General features: G+C 46.5%; 1 protein-coding gene across 1 annotated transcript in view; it reads left to right on the forward strand.

Annotated features, from left to right (window-relative positions):
• Nucleotides 1-16,497, forward strand: part of Mtor (mechanistic target of rapamycin kinase) — a 114,124-nt gene extending 97,627 nt beyond the window's left edge. Inside the window, exons 47-58 of the mRNA XM_052714953.1 lie at nt 595-730; nt 1,688-1,835; nt 3,165-3,287; nt 4,544-4,626; nt 6,550-6,622; nt 6,997-7,071; nt 7,300-7,435; nt 7,958-8,023; nt 10,839-10,919; nt 11,165-11,245; nt 14,899-15,004; nt 15,615-16,497. Coding sequence (XP_052570913.1) covers nt 595-730; nt 1,688-1,835; nt 3,165-3,287; nt 4,544-4,626; nt 6,550-6,622; nt 6,997-7,071; nt 7,300-7,435; nt 7,958-8,023; nt 10,839-10,919; nt 11,165-11,245; nt 14,899-15,004; nt 15,615-15,630 — 1,124 coding nt within the window. The 3' untranslated portion in view covers nt 15,631-16,497. The remainder of the gene's footprint in view (nt 1-594; nt 731-1,687; nt 1,836-3,164; nt 3,288-4,543; nt 4,627-6,549; nt 6,623-6,996; nt 7,072-7,299; nt 7,436-7,957; nt 8,024-10,838; nt 10,920-11,164; nt 11,246-14,898; nt 15,005-15,614) is intronic.
• Nucleotides 16,498-17,060: the final 563 nt, after the last annotated feature.

Below are 17,060 nucleotides of genomic sequence, written 5' to 3' on the forward strand. Positions count from 1 at the left end.
GGACTATATAAACCAGGCATGGTGGCACACATTTATAATCCGAGCACTCAGGAGGCAAGGGCAGGAGGATTACTACAAGTTCAAGGTCAGAATGGGCTACATGAGACCCTGTCTCTTTAAGAAAAGAGAAGCTTAAGAAGGAACTCTTAGCAGTGAGGCTCCTCCTCCCTCTCCACCCCAGACCCACTTGCCCAGCCAGCTATGGGCAAATCCCCTGACCTCTTCATGTTTCCTGGCACCCTGCTGGTTCTCCCATTGGGCATACTTCACTTTCATTAGGGGGCCCAGGTGACTGGCCTGGAGGAGTCAGGAAAGGAGAGTGGAATGGGGAACGGGGAACCTATAGACTCTCAACACGCAATCATTCTCGGTCCTCCTGAAATAGCTCTTGTTTTCATTAGAGCAGCATTGGTTGTTGGAGACCACTGAAAGCAGAGCTGTTCTTTCCCTCAGTTCAAGGGTACAGATGCGCTTGTCTGTAGGGACAGTATGACTAGGGGGGAGAGGATTCCGCAGCACCTTGGGCTAGCTGGTGGTATTGGATAGTAATGCGAGCAGCTCTGACCCATTTCAGTTGCTCCCCGTTTCTTGCAGGCAGCAATGGGCACGAGTTTGTTTTCCTCCTGAAAGGCCACGAAGACCTGCGGCAGGATGAGCGAGTGATGCAGCTCTTTGGCCTGGTGAACACGCTCCTGGCCAATGACCCCACTTCTCTTCGGAAAAACCTCAGGTATGCAGAACACTGAGAGGCGGAGCTCTCAGGGCCCTTCCCATTCCATCCTATGCTGTCCATGGAATCATGTGTCTCCACAGACTTTAAAATTAGGTGCCTGAGCTAGGTCTGGTGGCACATGCCTGTAATCCTAGAGCTTGGGAGGTAGAGGCACAAGGATCAAGAATTCAAAGCTAATCCCAGCACTTGAGAGGCAGAGGCAGGTGGATCTCTGAGAGTTCGAGGCCAGCCTGGTCTACAAAGTGAGTTCCAGGACAGGCTCCAAAGCTACCCAGAAAAACCCTGTCTCAAAACAATGCCCCCCGCCAAAAAAAATTCAGAGCTAGCCTAGTCTACATAGAGAGCTTAAGGCCAACCTGAACTGTTGTGAAAAAGAAATCCCTCTCAGTATGGTGGCACACTCCTGTAATCCCAGCACTTAGGAAATAGGCAGGAGCAGGAGGATTGCTGCAAGCCTGGTCTAACAGGTTCCAGACCAACCAGGGCTGCATAGAAAGACCTAGTCTCAAAAAAAAAAAAGTAAAACAAAACTAACATTCAATTAAAGTATCTGGCAAGGAGCACCAAGGTGCCCAACACAGGAAGATCCTCCAGACTTTTTGGTGTGCTCCCATTGTGAAATGCCTTTAGTGAGCTCAGAAGGTAGTGCCTCGAAGATTAGACTCAAGTCCACAAATGTGATGTTCCCCTGGGACCAAAGCCAGCAAAACACTTCCTGCTGTGTCTCTGCCTCTCAGCCCATGGCTGTTCCACTGAAGTTACTCTAGCTCTATAAGTAGTCATTTGATGAATTTATGAGCTAAGTTGAGGACCACTGTGGCTTCCATGGCATCTTCTGGGGTGCCTTCTTTACAGAGGCAGCAGGGAGCTCAGGAAAGGCATTGTGTGTCCTAAGCTGATCAGAGGTGTACTTGTGTTCACTGTGCAATGACTCTCCTTCCCTGTGGCCACCAGCATCCAGAGATACGCAGTCATCCCTCTGTCTACCAACTCGGGCCTCATTGGCTGGGTCCCCCACTGTGACACCCTGCATGCCCTCATCCGGGACTACAGGGAGAAGAAGAAGATCCTCCTGAACATCGAGCATCGCATCATGCTGCGGGTACGTGCCACCATCATGCCAATGCCCTGACCCTCATGTGTACCCACACTCCAGGGTACCCACACCTGTCTGGTGGGGTGTGGTCAGATTTTTCTTGGGGCCTCCAGCTCACAAATAATGACACAGAGTGCCGGGCGGTGGTGGCGCACGCCTTTAATCCCAGCACTCGGGAGGCAGAGCCAGGCGGATCTCTGTGAGTTCGAGGCCAGCCTGGTCTCCAAAGCGAGTTCCAGGAAAGGCGCAAAGCTACACAGAGAAACCCTGTCTCGAAAAACCAAAAAAAAAAAAAAAAAAAAAATAATGACACAGAGACTTATTATGAAAGCTCGGCCTTAGCTTAGGTTTGTCCCACTAGCTCTTATAACTTAAATTAACCCATTTATTTTTATCTACATTTTGTTGTGTGGCTTGTGACCTCATCTCTCCATACTGCTCATGCTGATTCCTCCCTGTCTGACTGGCGACTCCACCTTCTTCTTTCCAGAGTTCTCTCTCTGCCCGGAAGTCCCTCCTGTCTAGCTATTGGCCGTTCAGCTCTTTATTCCCCCAATCACAGCAGTGCATTTTCACACAGTGTACACATGTCCCACAACAGTGGGATGCCACTGAGAAAGCTGTCCAGGGAATCACATTAAGCCTGTGGAAAAGGCTTAATGAAGGAACTGATAGAGCAGATAAACGCTGAGAAACAAAAGAGGAGGGCGGGCAAGAAGGCTTATCGGGGGAAGGGGCCTGCTGTGCAGCCCACCTGATGGCCCCAGAACCACAATGAAATGAGAAGTGGCTCCCAGAAATTTTCCTCTGACCTCCACATACATACAAAATAATAATACATTTTTTTTTTTTTAAATTATAAAAGTTGTCAGGCAGTGAGTGACACTTTAATCTCAGCACTTGGGAGGCAGAGGCAGGCAGATCTCTTTGAGTTCAAGGCCAGACTGGTCTACAGAGTGAGTTCCAGGAAAGGTGCAAAGCTACACAGAGAAACCCTGTCTAAAAACAAAAAAGTGCTGGGCATAGTGATTCATGACTTTAATCCTAGCATTGGGAAGGCAGAAGCAAGTAGATCTCTGTGAGTTCAAGACCAGTCTGGTCTACATAACAAATTTCAGGACAACCAGGGCTACATAATAAGACCTTGTCTTAACAAAAAAAAAAAAAAAAAAATAGCCACCACATTGTTTTTTCCCTTTCCCATGTTATTTCCTTTCTCTGTTGGCATTGCTGGTGAAATCAGAACCCAGCTCTGCCTGGCCTCAGCCTGTTCTCCTAAATGTGGGCTGGCTGTTGTGGGCTCCTCTCTCACTGACTGATCATGTCCTGATTCAGATGGCTCCTGACTATGACCACCTGACTCTGATGCAGAAAGTGGAGGTGTTTGAGCACGCCGTCAACAACACTGCTGGGGATGACCTGGCCAAGCTACTGTGGCTGAAAAGCCCCAGCTCAGAGGTATGGCCCGGGGCTCTGCAGACATTCCCACCACCACCACAGACACCCACATTTGACAGGAGTAGACTCATTTTTGTTGTGGTTAGCTGAGGAATTTTCACAAAAAGCTTTCTGAAACCTGATTAAATTGAGAATGATGGTTCATGCCTGTAAACCCAGCATTTTGGAGACTGAGGCAGGAGGATCACCATGAATTTAAGTCCATCCTTTACTACATAGAGAATTTGAAGACTATCTGAGCTATATATGAGATCCTGTCTTGGGGGATGGGAGAGAGAGTACTAGAGATATTGTTCAGTGGTTAACAGCACTGGCTCCTCTTGCAGAGGACCTCACTTAAGTTCCCAGAACTCACATGGCATCTCACAACTGTCTGTAACTCCAGTTCCAGGCATCCAACATCCTCCTGCCCGTCATAGGCATCAGGCATAGAAGTGGTGCACAGACATACATGCAAGCAAAACGCTCACACACATATAAATAAATCAGTCTTTTTTTTTTTTTTTTTTCCAAATGAAATAAAACTGGACTGGAGAGATAGCTTGGCAGGTTAATTCACTAACAAGTTGACTTCAATCCCTGGTACCCACATGATAGAAGAAGAGAACCAACTCACACAAGTTGTCCCCTGACTTCATGAGTACTGTAGCACATGCACCTGCCTCCCTGACATACGCAAATCAATAAATATGGTTTTTTAAACGTGTGTAATGGTCAGCTACTAGCTCACTGTTTTTCAGAATATCTACCCTTCCCCACTCCTAAGACTGCCTTGCTTACACACTGATCTCAGTCTCCTGGGGATTCACTCTAGAGCCATCTCATCTCTCTCTGCCTATTTAATGCAAGCTTCTTCACATTGGCTAGTTCTGTTTTTGTTTTCTACCACATAAATTTGAGGACCATTGTACTGATGTATCAGAAACAGTGCTGTTGACATTTTTTAGAATGACATTAAATGTACCAAACAACTTGGAAAGATGGTTTGTCTTCATAGTCTCAAGTGGAAATCCTGAAATGCATATTTTCACTGACATCTTCATGTTCCTAAGGAAAGGCTCATTTATTCATCCAAACACAACACGTTTCTCATAAAGTTGATTTTTGAGGCATAGTTTATAATCATAAATGGGATCTTTGTTCCATTATCCATTCTAACTGGTTATGGTGGAATCTTAAGAACAGCTCTCCTGGACTATCTATGTTGAAACTACTGACTTATAGAATGCTGATTCACGTGTGCACTTGTGTTATAGGTGTGGTTTGACCGCAGAACCAACTATACCCGCTCCTTAGCCGTCATGTCAATGGTTGGATACATTTTAGGCCTGGGAGACAGGTGAGTGCATATAATTTGTATCTTTAAGTCTCTTTCTCCAGTTGTTTTGAATAGTTTCATTTTGTTTTCTAGTGAAATGACATGACCATTGAATAAATAACTTTTATTTTTCAAAGGGCAAGCACAAATAGTTTTATCGAGAAGTAGGGTGATTGTGCCTACAGCAGGGAGGGCTCACCAAAGTGATTTATTGATTTAACAAATTCATCAATCACCACTGTGCTAAGACAGATCATTCTCTATCTATAATTGAAACCAACCAAAGTAGAACCTTAGATTATACGAAATACACCTCTAAGTGTAGTAACCAAAGCAATAATTCAGGGCTGGGGATAAGACTCAGTGGAAGCAATTGAGCCTGTATTATGAGTATTCAGAGACGGGTAATGCCTGGGGGGGCGCTCACCAACCTAAGACAGAGCGCCTTTGTGGCCTGGGCAGGCTTCTCCATGACGGGTAAGGTGACCTGCTGACGTCCCACGCAACCTAAATCAGAAGCTCATTTTTTAGTAAAAGGGGGACCTGTAGGTCCCTGGCCTCCGTTTTGGGTAACTGTTGCCTTGCTTGCTGACCTTGATCTTGATATCCTCCCTATGCTAATTCCCTGCCAGGTTCCACCCTCCTGAATGCTTAAGGGAAGTTCCTTATCTGTGTATCCTGCATAATGGGCATTAACAGCTTAGATGCAAGATTGTAAAACATCTGTAGCGAACTTGTGCCCTCTGGGGTTCTCCCATTGTGCTGTAAGCCTGTATTTAAGACCTCTTCCCTCCTTCAATAAACAGCATTCGGCATAAAAAAATTTTTAAAAATCTTTAAAAAAGACTCAATGGAAGAGCACTTGTGTAGCTAATACAAAGCCTGGAGTTTGATCTGCGGGACCACCCAAAAAGAAAAAAAAAGGAATGTTCAGATAATGACTAACAAGAACATAAACAAAACGGATTATTTGGTATCTACTGCTTTTCTTTTGGAATTGTGTCTCATACATTTACTTAAGTAAAAATCATTTTGTGCCCCCTACCTCCAAAATAAAAACTCAGGGCTAAGAGCCAGGCTCTAATGTGTGCACCTATAGTCCCAGTGCTTGGGAGCTGAGATAGGAATGTTGCGTCAGCCTAAGATCCTTTTTTGTAAATTGGTCCTGAGCCTAAGATATGAAATGAACCTGGGAAGCAAAATGAGATCTCATCTTTAAAAAACAAGGCCAATCAAGGCTTGTTAAACAAGTCCTTGACTCCAGCACTCAAGAGGCAGAGGCAGGTAGATCTCTGTGAGATCTAGGACAGCCAGAACTACACAGTGAGACCCTGTCTAAAAAAAAAAAAATCCAGAGCGCTAGCTCCGCAGGTAGAAATGCTTACACCACAGGACGTGACAACCTGAGTTTGCTCTCTGGAGCCCACATGGGAGAATCAACTCCTGTGAGCTGTCCTCTAACTGCCAATCAAGAGCCATGGTGCGTACATGTGCACACACACTGTAAAACAAAATACAGAGCTCTGGAAAGCAGTGCTTTGAAACATGAAACCCTGGCAGAATGCCTTTGAGGAAGGACTGTCGACTAAGGCCTTAGACTGATCCAGAGGTTCACAGACAAGCCCCTGTGGTAGCTGCTTGGTGTGAATGACAGAGCTGGGCCACTCTTGACAGAAACTGTTTTCCTGGGGACCCAAGATTAGGCTTTGTGGGCTGTGTGACCTCTGCCGCAAGCACTCTTCTCTGCCTTTGTGGCCCCCCCCCCCCCCAAAAAAAAAGCAGCTTTCATCCGTGCAGAAACCAGTGAGTAAGGCTAGCTCCCACAAACCCCGAATCACACAGGCAGGTGGAGACTGGGTTGGCCCGAGTGGGCCTTTGCCAGCCCCTGGCCTGGAGCTGTCTCCTGGACTGATTCTTCCCTCCCTGCTCTCTCTCGTTTGTCAGACACCCATCCAACCTGATGCTGGACCGGCTGAGTGGAAAGATCCTGCACATTGACTTTGGGGACTGCTTTGAGGTGAACGCTGCAGAAAGCTAAGCCTCCTGACACTTTGGGCAACTCCAGCCCCAAAGGCCTTCCCTTACCCTCCCCCTACCCCTTAGCCTCTCAGCGCCTTGGGCAAAGACTCTCCCCACACCCTCTCAGAGAAGAGGGATGTCTTGTCCTCTGGCTGCATGCTAGCCAAAGCTAGGCAGTGAGCACCTGTCCTTTCTCTCGTTCCTGTTTTTGTTTTCTTAAGTCGTCTTTCAAATCCCTGTGATAAACACCCTCTCGCTGAATTCAGTCAGTCAGTGCACGTGATGTCAAGAGAAGCCACCCACCTTCACCTGGCCTTCGCTAGAGGATATGACCTAACTGTGGATTTGACTTTTCCTTTCATGACCCTATAGGTGGCTATGACCAGAGAGAAATTTCCAGAAAAGATTCCATTTAGACTAACAAGAATGTTGACCAATGCTATGGAGGTGAGTGGATTTGAAATGTAGCCAACCCAGTGATACCCTTCTCTGAGGACAGACGTGCTTGTTAGAGCTCTCCAGGTGCCCATGTGGTTTCTGTAACCATCTCTGTTACTGTGTCTGGCCTGGATTTGCCGATGTGAGGGTAACAGCCCCCCCCCCTTGCCTTGGTCATAAGGCACCAGTGAGCCACCATTAGTAACTACTGGCTGTGTGGCTCTGTCCCTTGTGCAGGTTACCGGTCTGGATGGCAACTACAGAACCACATGCCACACGGTGATGGAAGTGCTTCGGGAACACAAGGACAGTGTCATGGCCGTACTGGAAGCCTTTGTCTACGACCCTTTGCTGAACTGGAGGCTAATGGACAGTGAGTTTCACCTCTGTGGGATGAATTCTTTATATGTTCTAAGCCAGCCTGGACTATTTGACATAAGTGTATAAGTGTGTATATTTGTGTATATGGATGTGTCCCAAACACATTACAAAGCACCTCTAGGGGCTGGAGAGGAATTTCAAGCATTTTTATGAGCTATGGAACGCTCCCAATCGAGGCTTAGCTGTTTAGTGAAGATGTTTTTCTAGGTAAACTATACCTTCATGGGTTTCATTTGTTGGGCTGCAGAGTGAAGAAGCTAGGATTTTAGTAAGAAACACAGACAGTTGTGATTTGAAACCAACACTCACCTTGTCTAAGTCAGGTCTGCAGTGGAGAGCATCTAGGTTGCAGATCCTGACTCTCTCACTTGGTTTTGAATGATAGATCTTGTTCACTATTCAGCATTACAGCTTTTGAAAAAATTATGTTTTTATAATCATAAGGAAATACCTTTTCAACCAAGTTTCTTTAAAATCACAGTCTGAAGTACTTTATAACACTTTCTTTTCCTAGCAAATACCAAAGGCAATAAGCGGTCCCGAACAAGGACAGATTCCTACTCTGCAGGCCAGTCAGTAGGTGAGTACATCCAGGGAAGATGGCAGACTCCATTCCTTTATATCCGGAGTATTTGAGGTCATCTTACCTACATAGCAAGTTTGAGGCCAGCCTAGGGTATGAGACCCAGTATGAAAAAAAAGGGGGGGCAGGGGGGCTGTCAAGATGCTTGCCACTCAAGCCTGGGGACCTGAGTTCGATTCCCAGAACCCATGTAAAAGGTAGAAGGAGAGACTGACGCATTAGGTTGTCTTCTGACCACATGAGCTGTGCCATGCACTCCTCCCCGACACACATCGTACATACATTCACAGTTGCAGGCTGGTTTTTCTGTCCCACCAACCAGTTCCCAAATAACCACACTGAGACTTATTTTAAATTTTGAATGCTCAGAACATACCTCAAGCTTGTTACTAACTAGCTCTTACATTTTAAGTTAACCATATTTCTTATCTACGCTCTGCCACATTGCAGTGCCTTTTTTCAACACAGCAAGTCCATGTTGCTTCTCTCTGCCTCTCCTGGAGACTCCCCTTTCTTCGAGCTCTCTTTTTGGCTGCAAGTCCGACCTAACCCTCTACCTGTCCAGCTATTGGCCAGTCAGCTCCTTTATTAACCCAATCACAGTGACATATATTCACACAGTGTAAAAGAATATTCCACAGTTCCTCCTTTTTGTCAAGTTAAAAAGGAAGGTTTCAACTTTAACATGGTAAAATTATATACAACAAAAACAGTTATCAAATAAGAATTACAGTTATAGCCAGGCAGTGGTGGCGCATGCCTTTAATCCCAGCACTCGGGAGGCAGAGGCAAGTGGATCTCTGTGAGTTCAAGGCCAGTCTGGTCTACAGAGCTAGTTCCAGGACAGGCTCCAAAGCTTCACAGAGAAACCCTGTCTTGAAAAAAAAAAAAGAAAGAATTACAGTTACACATAATAGTAACAAATAGTAAATTTTTACAAGTATCTCTGTGAGTTTGAGGGCAGCCTGGTCTACGGAATGAGTTCCAGGACAGCCAGGATCGTTTCACAGAGAAACCTGTCTTAAAAAAAAAACAAAACAACAACAACAACAACAAAAAGAATTAGAAACTAATTTCTTTATATTACTCTTTTTTTTTAATCTTTAATCATTGTTTTATTTTTTTATTTATATGTGTATAGGTGTTTTGCCTGCACATATGTCTATACATTTGATGAATGCCTGGAGGAAGCCAGAAGAAGGTGTTGGATCACCTGGAACTGGAATTACAGATGATTGTGAGCCACCGTGAGGGTGGTGGGATCAAACCTAGGTCTTCTACAAGAGCTACAAGTGCTCTTAACCACTGAGCCATCCCTGCAGCCATGTTACTCTTTTCTGATGTCAGTGCTAAAGATGTAGCTTAGGAAAGTGCTTGCCTAACATGGATGAAACCCAGAGTTTAATTCCCAGGACAGCTCAGTGGCTAAGGAAGGTTCTTATGGCCAACCCTGGCCACCTAAGATGAGTGCCCTGGACGCACATGGTGGAAGGAGAGAAACAGCTCCTGAAATTGTTCTCTGACTTCCCATATATGCTCACTCCCTCCAGCACTCACATACACATAAATAAATATCGTTTTTATTTAAAAAAGAATAACAGGGTTTGGACAGTTGGCTCAGCAGTTAAGAGCACATACTGCTTTTCCAGAGGACCTGAGTTTGGTTCCCAGCACCCATGTCAGCTCTATCACAGCTGTCTGTAATTCCAACTCCAGGAAGATCCAACTCTTCTGGCCTTAGGCACCCACACCCCACATGTGTAGCTTGAATTTTCCTGCCTGGCCCACAGTCAGAACAAATCTTTGTTATCCGCTAGTCCCACAGCCGCTCAGACCAAACCAAGTAAACACAGAGACTTATGTTGCTTACAAACTGTATGGCCATGGCAGGCTTCTTGCTAACTGTTCTTATAGCTTAAATTAATCCATTTCCATTAATCTATACCTTGCCACGTGGCTCGTGGCTTCCTGGCATCTTCACATGCGGTTTGTCATTGTGGCGGCTGGCAGTGTCTCTCTGACTCAGCCTTCCACTTCCCAGCTTTATTTTCCTCCTTGTCCCGCCTACACTTCCTGCCTAGCCAATGGCCAATCAGTGTTTTATTTATTGACCAATCAGCAACACATTTGCCATACAGAATATCCCACAGCACACATGGGCATGCCCACATACATATACATACACATAATTTAAAATGAAATGAAAAAAAAATTGGGCTGGGAAGATGGCTCAGAGGTTAAGAGCACTGGCTGCTCTTCCTGAGGTCCTGAGTTCAATTCCCAGCAACCACATGGTGGCTCACAACCATCTGTAATGGGATCTAGTGCCCTCTTCTGGCCTGCAGGCATACATGCAGGCAGAACACTGTATACATAATAAATAAATAATTCTTTAAAAAAAAATTCAAGAGCCGGGCGGTGGTGGCGCACGCCTTTAATCCCAGCACTCGGGAGGCAGAGCCAGGCGGATCTCTGTGAGTTCGAGGCCAGCCTGGGCTACCAAGTGAGTCCCAGGACAGGCGCAAAGCTACACAGAGAAACCCTGTCTCGAAAAATCAAAAAAAAAAAAAAAAAAAAAAAAATTCAAGAGTGACAGCCAGGCATTGTGGCACATGCCTCTAATCCCAGCACTTGGGAGGTAGAGGCATGAAGACCAGCAATGTGAGGTAATCTTTACCTACATGGGGAGTTCAAGGGCAGCCTCCAATACCTGAGACCTCTCCAAAAAAAAAAAAAAAAAAAAAAAAGAATTAGAAAATAATGATATCTTAGTATTTGAATCATCTACTGATTGATTTTTTTTTTTTCCTAGAAATTTTGGACGGCGTAGAACTTGGAGAACCAGCCCATAAGAAAGCAGGGACCACGGTGCCAGAATCCATTCATTCTTTCAGTAAGTCCCTCTGAGGAACTGCGGCAGGGACTAGCTCACTGCACAGACAGCAGGCACACTGAACCCTAAGCCAGGAAGAGAGTCGACAGGGCAAGTCACAAAGCTGCCTTTGAGAGGAAAGGGTTGGTGAACTCCGCATTGTGTGCTGAGGACAGAGACGCATGGACAGGGTTGCTCACACTCACAGGTGTTTCACAAAAGCAGGGCAGCCTTGGACCTGTTGCTTCTACTCTTGTGTCTTTCAGTTGGAGATGGTTTGGTGAAACCAGAAGCCTTAAACAAGAAAGCTATTCAGATTATTAACAGGGTTCGAGACAAGCTTACGGGTGAGTGTTTGGGGTTAAAGGGTCAGACACCTGAAGAGGAGAGTGCTCTCTCAGTGGGTGGCCAGACCACTTCCTGGGATTCAATTCCACATGGCTCTTAAGTGGCTTCAAGGCAGCAGTGGAGCACTCCCACCCCCACCCCCATTCCCCCTCTGGCTCTTCTTGCTGAAGACCCTTTAATATCCCTTGACATCTCTTAACCTCATTAGCTCTGGGGATGAGGGAGGTTCTTTAGGAAATCTGGGTGGATTCCAGAACCAGCCACCTCCAGGGGCAAGTTACTGGCCTCATGGTGAGATACATGCCTGACCACTTGGACTGCAGTGGAAGGGTGGAAGAGGAGCCATGTTTGATTTTGGAAAGAAGCAGCCAACCCACGGTCATCCTCTTTCTTCTGTTGAGTGGATTATTACATGGAGAGTGGGAGCCAGTGGGAGCCAGAAAGCCATAGACCCTGTTCCACAGTCACTCACTGTGTGACCTCTGAACTCACGTCTCCATGGGGATGATAAGAAGCCCTGACAGAGGATGTGAACATCATAGGAAACGTAGGATGCCAGGCACTGGGTGTCAGCTGGTCGTTTTTGTAAGCAGAGGCGGTTAATCAAGTACTCATTTGTGCTGGATGCTAAAGGAACCACAATGGTAGAAACACACAGCTTCCCCGGCTTCTCAGGGCCCAGAATCTAAGAGGAACACTGCCACTAAAGGGAGGAGAGTTATCCAAGGCTATGGTGCCTTGGGATGGAAGGGTTTAATTTAAATTGGAAATTCCAGAAAAGTTTCCTAAGGAAATAACTGGAGTTCAAGTTTACAAGAGGAATATATTAGTTACTTTTCTATTGTTGGTAATAAGACACCATGACCAAGACAACTCATAAAGAAAGCATTTATTGGGTTGGGGATTTAGCTCAGTGGTAGAGCACTTGCCTAGCAAGCACAAGGTCCTGGGTTCGGTCCTCAGCTCTGGAAAAAGAAAAAAGAAAGAAAGAAAGAAAGCATTTATTTGGAGCTGACAGCTTTGGGTGGTTAGTTAGAGCCCATGACCATTGTGGTGGTGAGCACAGCAACAAGCAGGCAAGCATGGTACCTGAGCAGTAGCCGAGAGCTTACTTCTTGTTCCACAACCCTGAGGCAGAGAGAGCTAACTGGAAATGACATGGGCTTTTGAACCTCAAAGTCCAACTCCAGTGACACACCTCCTCCAGTACCACCACACCTCCTAATCCTTCCCAAACAGTTCCACCAGCCATGGACCAAGTATTCAAATATGTGAGCCTGTGAGAACCATTCTCCCTCAAACCTGCACAAGGAGTTAACTAGGTGGACGCTAGGCAGAAGGAGCAGAACCCTTTGTTGAGAGTAATGGCAAGAAAGAAGATCCTAGAGCTGGCATTCTGGCCAAGGGAAAACCAAGTATGTGATGAGGAGCTGGGCCAGGGCCTTGGGCTCACATCCTATATCCCGAGGGCAGTGGAAAAGCACCAGAGGCAATTAGGCCGAGTGGAGAGGAAAGAAGCCTGAGTTTCTGTGTTGTGAATACTCCCTGTGCTGACTGGGTGGACCCTGCATCAGGAGGGCCTGCAGGTGCTCTAGTATCCAGGCAGGACAACCATTGATGAAGTAAAGACCTCAGATGCAAGAGGTCTTGAGGAGGGCAAACCCAAGGTTGGCCTAGGGCTGTAGCTCAGTGGTAAAGTTCTTGCCTGACACTCACAAAACCAACTTAGAGTCCCAGTACCACCGAAAATAGAAAAACCCACAAAGACTGCTGTTAATGCATAAGACATGACTCCAAGACACTGGTGCCCATCTGTGTGTGGAGCCCCGTGACCAGACTGAAGCTGTCGAAGAGAATGGGATGTGGCAAGTTCTTTTTTTTTTTAGTATTTAGTTTTTCGAGACAGGGTTTCTCTGTGTAGCTTTGCGCCTTTCCTGGAACTCACTTGGTAGCCCAGGCTGGCCTCGAACTCACAGAGATCCGCCGGCCTCTGCCTCCCGAGTGCTGGGATTAAAGGCTTGCGCCACTGCCGCCCAGTGAGTGGCAAGTTCTTAAGCAGCTTCCGCGGAGAGGAGAGGACCAAGTGACAAGTAGAGTCTTCTGTGGACAGAAGTCTGCGATGATGCTGAGATGCACTCTGAGAACTGGTTCATGGTCCAGAAGGGCAGGGCAGGGGTCAGAGAAAGGAAGGAATTCCTTGGCATTCCTGGGAGAAGAGGGAATTGATGGAAATAAATCAGTCTGCACACTGCCCAGCACAGCCTCGGGCCCACAGCTGAAACCTAGGAGGTGAGGGCGTTTGGCCAGGGTGAGAAGTGGAGAAGCTCTGGCATTTGTGGAGACGGGAAGACTTTAACAGTTCGTGCTCCTTGTGGTACCAGGGCACCCTGCCAGCTCGGGGTGGTGGCTCACACCTGCAGTCCCAGTAGGAGGATGAGGCAGGAGGAGTGCTGAGAAGGAGAAGCCAGGCTGGGCTCTGCAGTGAATTCCAAGACAACAAAGAAGGGAAGGGGCGGGGGAGGAAAAGGAAAAAAAGAAACTGGTTACAGTGCTACACATCTACTATAATCCCTGAACTTGGAAAGTCAGGAGGATCAGGCATTCAAGACCAGCCTCAGCTACATAATTCAGGCCAGCTCAGGCTACAGAAGATCGCTCTCAAAAAACAGTAACAACAAAATACTTCCCCTGTCTTTTTTTTGTTTTGTTTTTCGAGACAGGGTTTCTCCATGCAGATTTGGCACCTTTCCTGGAACTCACTCTGTAACCCAAGCTGGCCTCGAACTCACAGAGATCCGCCGGCCTCTGCCTCCTGAGTGCTGGGATTAAAGGTGTACGCCACCACCCCCCAGCACTTCCCCTGTCTTAAAAGAAAATAAGAAGGGGCAAGTTGGGCCTGGAGAGATGGCTCTGTGGTTAAGAGCATGTTATCCCATGATTCCCAGCCCCCATATGGTGGTTCATGACCATCAGTGACTATAGCTCCAGGGGTCTGATACCATCTTCTGACCTCCGAGGGCACACACATGGTACACATACAGACATACGGGAATTTAAAAATCTTTACAAACAAAAAACCAGGCAGAATAGCCTCGCGGTGGTGGCGTATGCCTTTAGTCCCAGTACTTGGGAGGCAGAGATCCATCTGGATCTTTGTGAGTTCAAGGCCAGCCTGGTCTACAAGGTGAGTTCCAGGATAGTCTCCAAAGCTACAGAGAAACCCTGTCTCAAAAAAACAAATAAAAAATTAAAAAAAAAAAAAAAAAGGCAGGTTATCAAAGAAGCCACATTGGCTGGCCAGGCTGCAGAGTCTTTGTGAGGCCCGGATCTTAACTGTCCGGTGGAAACACTGATGGGAGCCTCTGGAATTCAAGCTGAATGGCCTTGATCGATTTTCAGATCATATTTTGAAATAGCTCCATTAGCCATATCTCTGATATCGTCACTGTCTTTGAACTGGGTCTATATTAAGAGACCCATGTGCCAACAGATGACAGACACAGAAGCGAATTTCTCAATGTGGGTGTTGTCAGTCCTTCATCCTCCAGTGAGAGTTGACTTCCTGTGGCTGCATAGACAGTGGAACCACACAGGAACATGGGATGTGCTGATGCCAGGTTCAGATGACAGTGTTTCTGTTTCTGCATCCTAGGTCGGGATTTCTCTCATGACGACACCTTGGATGTTCCAACCCAAGTGGAGCTTCTTATCAAGCAAGCAACATCCCATGAAAACCTCTGCCAGTGCTACATTGGGTGGTAAGCTTCACTGGCCCAGTGTGGTGGCACACGCCTTTAGTCCCAGCACTGGGGATGCAAGGGAGCTGGATCTCTTCAGTTCCAGGCCAGCCAGGGCTACAGTGGTAGAACCCTGTCTCAACCCACGTGAAGGCTCAAACCGAGACATAAAAAGATGATTTGATGGAGTGACCATATAGGACAGTTATGGGCTCATGTCTCTAGTTTAGAAGTTTGTGGTCTCTGAGAATGCTCCTTGTCTAACAGGAAAAAACTGAGAAATGTAGATCTGTGTTTGGAAGTTAAAACTGCTTTAAGAGCTATGGTTTAGAATGGGAAAGGTGCCTTATTTGTCTGTAGGTCTTTGGATTTTTGTTCACTCCAGAAGTGCAGAAGGGCACAGGAAAAGCCAGTGACTAAAGAGAGAACAGTGAAAAGAAAGATTGATAATCCTGGAGTGTCTGGACAGAAATTTGAGAGAGGGGCAGAACTGTCTCTTAGGGACCTCAGGGCATTAGCCCTGGACTGGAGATGTTGACTGAGTCCCACGGGGCTCAGACCTGCTCTCTGCACTAGAGTAAAGCTTGGAAGAGCTCTGATGACTGACTGCCTTTGCTGTCCACCTTTCTAGGTGTCCCTTCTGGTAACCAGAGCCTGGCAAACCACAGCATCTCCTCAGAGACTTTTGTACCTTGGTCTGTGCTTCCATAAAGTTGGACTTTGTTAAATATTTTGAAATGTATATGAAAAGAACTACTGTATATTCAAAGTTGGTTTGAACCAACCTCCTAGCTGCTGTTGAAAAGACACTGTCAGAAACACAAGGCTTGATTCAGTCCCCGGACAACAAAACACAGTAATCCTACAGAAACCAAGCCTTTGATGTGGGGGGAACAGAAGATTGGTAACTGAGAAATACGGGTTTTGACTTAGCTTACAAGAGAACTCATCACAAGCATTTGCTGACAGAAACATCTAGTCCATCCTCTCATCCCAGGGACAGTGGACTCAGCACAGTCAGGAATGCCCGGGGCCTAGAGAACACTGACCAGGGCCTCCAACACAAGGATGCAGACTTCAGCACTCCACCCATCCTGTTACCTCACCAGTCCCTGGACCGCAGTGGCAACCTTTGCAGAATGGGCCAAAGTGGGTGAGAAGATCTGTCTTCTGCTGAAATCACAAGACCTGACCTTCCAGGAGGGAAGATTGCTCAGATGCCTGGCCACCATGTGTGAGCAGGTGCGCCAAGGATCCCAGTGCAGATGGCCTGCACCATCCCTGTGTTTGATGAGGGATGAGTACATTGTGTTTGGAGCAGGAGCTCAGAACACAAGTGCTGTTGTAGAGGTGCTGATCACAGAGGGATAGACACACTAGAACAGGTCGGGAATTATGAGCAAAGTAAATATCCAATTAAATACACAAAGTATAAAGTGAAGCCACGTGTCTAGACACCATATTGTATCTGAGTAATTTTTGTGCCAATAAATGACATCAGAATTTTAAAAACATTTATGTATATGACTGGCTTTTTATTCATAATTATTTTGTAAATTCTGTCACTAGGCTAGGGATACAACTCAGTGGTAGGCCACTAGCTAACAGTCCCTGGCCCAGGGTTTGGTTCCCAACATCGCACAAAGAAAAAGGGATCTGCCTGGCGGTGGTGGCACATGCCTTTGATCCCAGCATGTGGGAGGCAGAGCCAGGCGGATCTCTGTGAGTTCAAGGCCAGCCTGGTCTACAGATCGAGATCCAGGACAGGCACCAAAACACACAGGGAAACCTTGTCTCGAAAAAACCAAAAAAAAAAAAAAAAAAAAAAGATCCAGGCACAGGAGCCTACATCGTTACATTCCAGTTCTAGAGAGGCCAAGATAGGGAAGCAGAGGCAGGCTTAGATCTCTTGAGTTCCAGGACAGCCAGGGCTACACAGAGAAACCCTGTCTTGAAAAAGCAAATTATATATATATATGTATGTATATACACACACACACACACACACACACACACACACACACACACACACACACACACACGTCATTTTTAGTTACATATGTGTATCTATGTCTGT

The sequence above is a fragment of the Peromyscus californicus genome, unplaced genomic scaffold, assembly GCF_007827085.1.
Source record: "Peromyscus californicus insignis strain IS unplaced genomic scaffold, ASM782708v3 Scaffold_5__1_contigs__length_169319896, whole genome shotgun sequence".
In the NCBI taxonomy this organism is placed as follows: Eukaryota; Metazoa; Chordata; class Mammalia; order Rodentia; family Cricetidae; genus Peromyscus; species Peromyscus californicus.